This window comes from Planococcus citri, chromosome 2 (genome assembly GCF_950023065.1).
Source record: "Planococcus citri chromosome 2, ihPlaCitr1.1, whole genome shotgun sequence".
In the NCBI taxonomy this organism is placed as follows: domain Eukaryota; kingdom Metazoa; phylum Arthropoda; class Insecta; order Hemiptera; family Pseudococcidae; genus Planococcus; species Planococcus citri.
In genome coordinates, this window is record NC_088678.1 from 81609612 (window position 1) to 81618236 (window position 8625).

Genomic DNA, 8625 nt, shown 5'->3' on the forward strand with positions numbered 1-8625 from the left:
TCAATAAATTATTCCTACTCATTTTTATCAGACATGATTTTGTATGTACTCAAGTTACTTTCCAATTTAAAAAAGTACGCTCGCCATGAGTAGAAAAAAATTCAAAACACATTTTAAAGATATAATTTTCGCAAAAATTCGTGTTAGAAATTTTTTGAAAAATGATTAGATAGGTAAATAGATACTTTTTCACCGCAGATTTCTGATGTCTCGTAAGATCGCGGTTCTTCTCACGATTGTTTCCTCGTTGGCCCTTTCTCACCAAGATGATTCCTACATCAAACGTCAATCCATGTTCAACTTGGTTCGTGAGCGGGATTATTACATGGATAAGACCGATATGCTGAGTCTACTAGTTACTAAATATTCGAAGACGCAGTGTTTGTATCTGAGTGCTGCCCATGGTTTTGGATCCAGTATGATCCTGGAAATGATTGACTTCTGCTTGAATTGTGAAATCGCTCCACCTTACAGTCCTTTCAGACACGGAGAATTCTCTCATTACGTTTTGGAGTACGATTATAACGTGTACGACGATAAGTACGTGTGGAACTGTTACCTCAATCAACACGTTGTAATTCATTTACGTTTATGCTTATCGGAACATTTTGAAATACAATCCGAGCACATTGCGTGGAGCTTGAATAGGATGATCGAGTTGAGCCACAGACGTTGGAAATGGATGAGTTCCGAAATCACGCGTGCAAAGAATTTATCAATTATAGGCAGATACCCAGGATATTACCAGCGAGCAATTAGGTTTTTGAAAAAATTGGATAAAGCGAAATTTGAATTAAGTAAAATGGCCGAAGTTTTAAAAAAATATGCTGAACTGCTGAACAGATTTTTTGGAATGATGGTCATCGTTCTAGTAGACGACTACGATAAAGTGTTCCGGTACGCTCTTCAACATTCGAAGAAAGATGTCAGCAAGTATTACCATTATTTGAATAAAATGCTGCTTCCAATAACTCAGCGTAGCAATGAAAATAATGTGTACAAGGTCATCATTACTGGCACTACTACCCTACCTTTGTACGAGAAAAGTTGCAACCTGGCGCCTTTGGTGAAAACATTCGCCTTCTTGCGCGAACACGACTTTACTTCTTACTTCGGATTCAACGATGACGAAGTCGATTACATGATGTCGATGTATAATATTTCGAAGAGCGAAAAACCAGAATTAGAAGAATTGGCCAATGGGTACAAAACTTTGGAGCAAAACTCAACCAGATACTTCAATGTGGAGTCGACGATGTCTTATTTCAGACGTAAATGTAACAAATCAGAAGATATTTTTAACGGCACTGCGTATCAAAAAGATTCCAAAAACAAAGATGAGTTGTATTTCCCAACACCTTTCTTGAAAATCTTACCATTTCGGAGTAAGATCATCATTCTCTTGCATAAGCTGGATGTCGAATTCAATTTGATTGAATTTGATGAAAACTCCTATGAAAAGTTCGCCAATTTCGCTTCACTCGACAAATCGATCGAACAAAATTTTAGTTTAGATCTGTTATTCACTTACATCTTCGATCAAGGCTATCTTTCCTTATCGAGCGATGTGCCCAATAAATACTGCTTACCGAACAGAGTGGCCATGAATGATACATGGAAAGCCATGAAAATCTATTACAACGATGTGAACCAACAGTCTCTTCGTAAAATCGCGTTCTATTTCAAGGAAATTCTGCTTTCCCAGAACAACAATAACCAAACAGACTGGTTGAACGAACAATTGCAGAACGAGTTGACGCGATGTTTTAAACGACTTCTAGATACAGAGGATTTACAAAAAATTAAAGCACCCGAGTATCATTTTCATAGCATTATTTACACTGCGATCGCCTCATCCTTTTCAGGAATAACCTTGAAGGAAAATGAACTAGATGGTTTCAATAAATCGGTCATTCAGTTTTCCATTCCTGGCTGCAGCGTCCGTGGTGTTATTGGAATTAGATACGCGGAGAGCATTGAGCAAGCAGTGGAGTTGACGATCAGCAGCTTTATTCCAGAGACAAGTCTTACCCAGAGCAAATATATCGCGATTAATATTGATCAACGTTTTAATACATTAATAATTTTAATGTAGCTAATCATTAAGTAGGTAAGGTTATTGCTTCGAAAGAACTTTATTGTATTTTTTTAATTTTTTTATTTGTGTTACCGTTGATTTACAGTTTTTTTAATTTTAAATAAAAAATTAAATTCTTGAGTAGGTAGGTAGTTTTCATATGTTTTGAAAATTTTCACAGGTGTTTTCTGTTCAAATCGTGTATGCGAAATGCAGAACCATTATTAAGTTACCTACGTAGGTAGGTACCTAACGTCAGTGCTACAAATTACACATTTTACATCTTTGATTGATTCAAATCGCAATCATTGAATCTTTGAAGAAATTATTGAAAAATGTTCACCTATACGAAGTAGGTTTGTAGATTTTATTGAGATCAACTACAAAAGTTAAACTCGAGAAGATGTACCAAGGGTACGTAGACGTACTAAGTATGTGTATCTACGTAGGGTAAGGGTCCCCAAAAGACCCATTCATTGAGATCTGTTCACAAATCTGATGAAATGAGTTCCACGATGGAACCATAAGTACATATTCTGTTCCTTCAGGGCTAAGATTCATTACTTCGAAGCAGCCAGTCATCCAAGTCTGGTATTTTTCGATCGTCTATAAGTGTTTTGAACCAACTAGCTGATAATTTTGGTGTTCTAGTCTTCTCTGTTGAATTGAAGTCAACTCGTATTAGTCCAAATTTCGATCTAAACATTTGAAAAATTGTGTTTTGTAATTAGATTACTATCTTACAATTACGCTTTATCAATCATCAAGTGGATTTCTATGATTAATATGAGGATAGGTAGTCGTTATGTTCTGTTCCATACGTACGTGTATCCAGCTAGCCACTGGAAATTATCCAGGAGAGACCACACAGTGTAGCCGATTATTTTACAACCATCCAAGTACAACGCTTTGAGAAGTTGTTCGAGGTAAAGCTGAAAGTGAACATTCAAAAATGTGAACCAAATTCACTTCGTTGCTCAATTGCTCATAAAATGAACCTATTTTCATGCTTGCAAAAGGTTTAGACTATAATCCATAGGTACCTACACGAAAAAGTGCTCTAGAAGTTGATTTTGTATTTTTTTTTTCGGGGACCAAAAAAATACGCTGCCAAAATGAAGGTACTACGTACCTGCGCCATTCAGAAAAGTGCACTTTTGAAATTTTTACCCCGCACAACGAGGGGATGGACCCTCAAAAAGGTGATTTTGGGGACATGGTCGGGACCGAAAAAACTCGACGGGGTTGTGTTGGGGGACTTTTACCGATGCCAAATATGTAATTTTTTTTCGTGAAACCCTGCACAACTGCATTCTATGGCACTTTGAATGCGATTTTTATGCATTTTTGGCCATTTTTGATGGTAAAATGGCTCTTATGTCCAGGATATGGCTGGGGACCGAACGATTCTTGGACGTTTGTTAGACGGGGCTATTTGAAGCCCAACTGCGCAAAAACGGCGAAAAAATACGATCACAACGCGATTTTATGAGCACTAATAGGCTTGTTACCACTCCCCCATCCCCCAGAATTAAATAATGCGTTGTCTATTCGATAATATCGATGCGACCCATCAAAATGGTATAAAATTTCGTGCTGAACTCAAAAATCGCAATCATTTTTACTTCTGACTCCCCCGCGGTGGAGTTTTGCCCCCTTCCTCCCATAAAGGTGACTATGAAATTGAACACATTGCACATTACGTGTCTGTGCATATGAGAATTTATGTAACAATATGACGCTTGTAATATAAAAAAATAGTCGAGGAAAAGGATACATACTTACAAGAAAATATGAAAATTGGAATAAAAATGGAAGATGAAAAAAATAAGATGAAATGAGAAAAAACAGAAAAATTATAAAAACGAGAAAAGATACAAACAAACAGAAATGAAACAGCAATGAAAGGTAGATACAAAAATACAAACAAGAAAAATGGAACAACAACAAAAGATACAATAAATGTAGGTAAATAACAAAAAAATGAGATGAAATGAGTAAAAACAGAAAAATGAGAAAAACAAGAAAAAAATAAAAACAAAAAAAAAATGGAACAACAATGAAAGATACAAAAAATACAAACGAAAAAAACGAGATGAAATAAAAAAAAAACAGAAAAATAAGAACGAGAAAAAAAATACAAAGAAATAAGAAAATTGGAACGAAAATGAAAGATGAAAAAATATAAATGAAAAGAAATCAGATGAAATAAGAAAAAAAAAAATACAACCAAGAAAAATGGAACAACAATGAAAGGTACAAAAAATGTAAATGAAAAAAATGAGATGAATAGAGTAAACACAGAAAAATAGAAATGAAAAACGAGAAAAAAATACTCTGATTACGTGTACATAAATTTTCATTTACTGACGCGTAATGTGCAAGCTTTGTTCAATTTTATAGCTAGATTCATTTTGAGGAGAAAAACTCCACTGAAGAGGTCCAAATGAAAAATGACTGCAATTTTCGAGCTCAGCGCAAAATTTTATACCATTTTGATAGGTCATGTTCAAGTTTTCAAATCCATGTTCAAACATAGTCTTTAAGGGGGAGGGGAGAGGGTGGAGATTGAATGAAAAATTTTGAAGAAAAAAGATTCCCAATCAACGAATATGAGAATCATTCGATTGTGTTCACATAAATCCTCAGTATTGACGTGTAATGTGCAAATTTTGTTCAATATCATCGTTATATTCGGTTTAGGGGGCAAAACTCCACCGCGGGGGAGTCAGAATTAAAAATGATTGCGATTTTTGAGTTCAGCACGAAATTTTATACCATTTTGATGGGTCGCATCGATATTATCGAATAGACCATGCATTATTTAATTCTGGGGGTGGGGGAGTGGTAACAAGCCTATTAGTGCTCATAAAATCGCGTTGTGATCGTATTTTTTCGCCGTTTTTGCGCAGTTGGTCTTCAAATAGCCCCGTCTGACAAACGTCCAAGAATCGTTCGGTCCCCAGCCATATCCTGGACATAAGAGCCCATTTTACCATCAAAAATGGCCAAAAATGCATAAAAATCGCATTCAAAGTGCCATAGAATGCAGTTGTGCAGGGTTTCACGAAAAAAAATACATATTTGGCATCGGTAGAAGTCCCCCAACACAACCCCGTCGAGTTTTTTCGGTCCCGACCATGTCCCCAAAATCACCTTTTTGAGGGTCCATCCCCTCGTTGTGCGGGGTAAAAATTTCAAAAGTGCACTTTTCTGAATGGCGCAGGTACGTAGTACCTTCATTTTGGCAGCGTATTTTTTTGGTCCCCGAAAAAAAAAAAATACAAAATCCACTTCTAGAGCACTTTTTCGTGTATGGATTATAGTCTAGTGTCTAGTTAGGTATACTGGCTCAAACCACAAAGTTATACTTTTCTTACTTGATGAAATATGATTCGTTTGTAATCTTGCAATGGGCTCGGGTCGCTGTAACCGTTTTCAGTAACGAAAATGTTAGGAAAATAATATTCTTGCGAAATTTTCTTTAATCCGTCTCGGAATCCAACTGGAGTTACCTGCAATATTAATCAACTAATATAAGCCCCCGTTGAAATAATAAATCTTGGTAATAGTTACAGGGTGCCCAGAAATATCGTGAACCCCAAAGAATGTTTTTTGTTTAAAAAAATATAAGTTGGCAACGTGAAATATAGAATAGATGCATATGATTGGTGGAATGTTATCTCTCCAGTCCAACAACCAATCATGTGCTATCATTATTATCATTCACTGTGACTGTGACCAACCGAAATACTTAGCAGAAAACTTTTTTAGGGGTTCACGATATTTCTGGGCACCCTGTATGTTTTGGTTGATCACAGTGGATGATAATAATAGCGCATGATTGGTTGTTAAACTGAGGTGATAACATTCCACCAATCATATGCATGTATTTCGCATTGCCAACCTATATTTTTAATAAAAATTGATTTACGATATTTCTGGGCACCCTGTCGATGCCAATTTTTCGTTAGGTGTACCTAAACTTATCAGCAATTTCCAATCGAAAATACTTACATACATATCGTTTTCACCTGTCTTAGGTTTGTAAGGTATTGGTTCCACTTTAACGTTTAAATCTTCACTAAAAATAGAATACCAGCTGTCGTTGTCTACAGTTTCATTATTAGGGGGCGTGCTGCATAAAAAACTTGTGTAATGATTGAAACTAAAGTAATCAAATGCGCCTGTAACATTAACATCGAACAACATAACCAATAAGTTCGTTATATGAAATTAGATCTGTAGGTAGTATAGGTACCTAAGTATACCTACCTATCAGATTCAGCTTTTCCTGTTTTGTGAATTCTGGAAGTCTTGACTTTTTCAAACCATATTTCTTGCTGTTTTCATTGACTATGTAGCGAACCAAAGGCGGATAATCTCCTTCTTTTGAGTAAATAGGATGAGCAAAAAGTCCAACCTAACAACACAGAATGCCAACCATTAAACAAATGAATGCCTTATATTATAATGCCACATGCCTTATTACTTATTTCACGAAAGTTATGTCGAACTAATTTACTCGTTTACCATAAATTGGAAATATTTTTCCACAGCAAAGTCACTCCCCAACGAATTCGGTTTTGGGTAACAGGTTTCGTAATCGATTGTCATGCTGATCTTTCCTGGAATTTATTTCGTATCAATATAAGTATCTTTACAATATTGGTTAGGTACCTACATGAATGATTTGCGAACGCATTGATGAAAATTTACCTTTCTGCCATTTCTTATATTTCTTTTTGTATATATTATAAATACGTCCATGGGCTAATAGAATATTATGAACAACTTGGTAATCAGCTGGCGTACCTAAGCCTAACGAAGGTGCTACAGTATTGTTACTGGCATAACCTTTTACAATATTTATAGGCTCGTTTAATGTATTCCACCATTTCACCTGAATATTTTTGAAATCAAGACGTTAGAATTAGCATGTATCAATGGTAGGTAAGTATATACTAATCATTTTCTAACAAAATTTTGTTTATATTTTCAACAAATTGTGTTCGCGCAGATTTTGGATTTTAATGAGAATACAGATTGTATTTACCCGGTCACCAAAGTGTTTAAAAAGCAGATCAGCATAATCTCCCATGTATTTAACAATTGACGGATTCAGCCAACCTCCCGTATCTTGCAATTTTTGCGGCAAATCCCAATGGTACATTATCACCTATGATAAAAATAATAATAATAATAATGAAAACTAGGTGGGTATCTACGATGATTTTTTTTTGTGTAGCATCGTTTTAGTGATGTTTTTTCTTATTCATCAAATAATTTACCATTGGTTGTATTCCTTTCCAGAGTAGATCATCTATCACATGATTGTAATGATCGATTCCTTTTTGATTAATAAAACTCATGTCACCATTGGGTAAAATCCTAGTCCAGCTTATAGACATTCGGTGTATCTGGAACTGCACGAAAGACAAATGTAGGTAGGTAACATTGGGGAAATCACGATCGTAACTCGTAAGTAATAGGGAAAAAAATAAATTACCTACATATATGTACTGTAGTAATAATAATATTGAAATCAATGATTGATACATACATTAAATTCCTTCAAAAGAGCGGAATCATTTTTATACCAATAGTATGATTTGGCAGCATCGTCAGCATTTTGCCCATCTTTTATTACATCTGGATCCTTGTGAGTGTACCGATCCCAAATATTTACTCCTTTCCCTGAAAGTCAATCAAATCCTTATAAATAATCAACTCATAAGGACACATACCTAGGTGTACTATACTTAATTGAATAAAACAAATTTATTCATTTTACCATCCACATTCCATGCTCCTTCTACTTGATACGCCGAAGTTGAAGCAGCAAAAAGAAAATCATCTGGAAAATGATTCAAACTTTTATTCCCAGTTTCAGTATCAGTACCAGTAGCAAATGTTTCAATTTTTAATAAAATACTCAACGAGCAAAAAATTATGAAAATTTTCTCACGCATAACGATTAAAATGAGTTTTCTTATTCACTCATCAAATCGCTCTCAGAGTACCTATAGGTGTACTAGCACACCTTCAGTTTAACGAACTGCCTTAAAACTAAAAAAAAGACATGGGATAGCAACCTAATTCACTTTCCATAACCTTTTCCCACTTTTAAATACTTATCGTTAGTTTTTCAAATAAATAAAAGAAAAACAACTTAATAGTTAATAAAAATACGTAGGTAGATACTCATTCATGTTTTTGTCGCTTTAGTGATAAAGATGAGATACTATAGAACCTAACATACAGTATTGGTTGTCGTCATATTGCGAACTAAACTCCAAGTCGATATACTTTACAAGTATATCTACATATCTCCATGCCTCATTATTAAGTCAAATTTTATGGCACCTGATTATACTCCAGCTAATTGAAACAGTCGAAATTTTACGTAGGCCTATTAAATAAACAATCGTCAAAGTTTTTTTTTCTAAATACTTTATACGATTAGGTACTTAGGTTAGGTGTTACCTGCATAAATAATGCAATGACTGTGACCTAATGAGATAGGAAATAGCATTGAAGAAAATAAA

General features: G+C 34.9%; 1 protein-coding gene across 1 annotated transcript; it reads right to left on the reverse strand.

The window, feature by feature from the left end:
• Positions 1–2172: 2172 nt before the first annotated feature.
• On the reverse strand, positions 2173–8148 carry LOC135838018 (myrosinase 1-like). Its single transcript, XM_065353518.1, has 11 exons — positions 7872–8148; positions 7641–7774; positions 7369–7503; positions 7134–7256; positions 6797–6980; positions 6611–6705; positions 6353–6500; positions 6095–6264; positions 5458–5592; positions 2903–3009; positions 2173–2775 (listed from the first exon to the last, which is right to left on the reverse strand). Exons 1-11 carry the CDS (start codon positions 8047–8049, stop codon positions 2628–2630), a joined length of 1557 nt encoding a protein of 518 aa, XP_065209590.1. The 5' UTR covers positions 8050–8148; the 3' UTR covers positions 2173–2627.
• Positions 8149–8625: the final 477 nt, after the last annotated feature.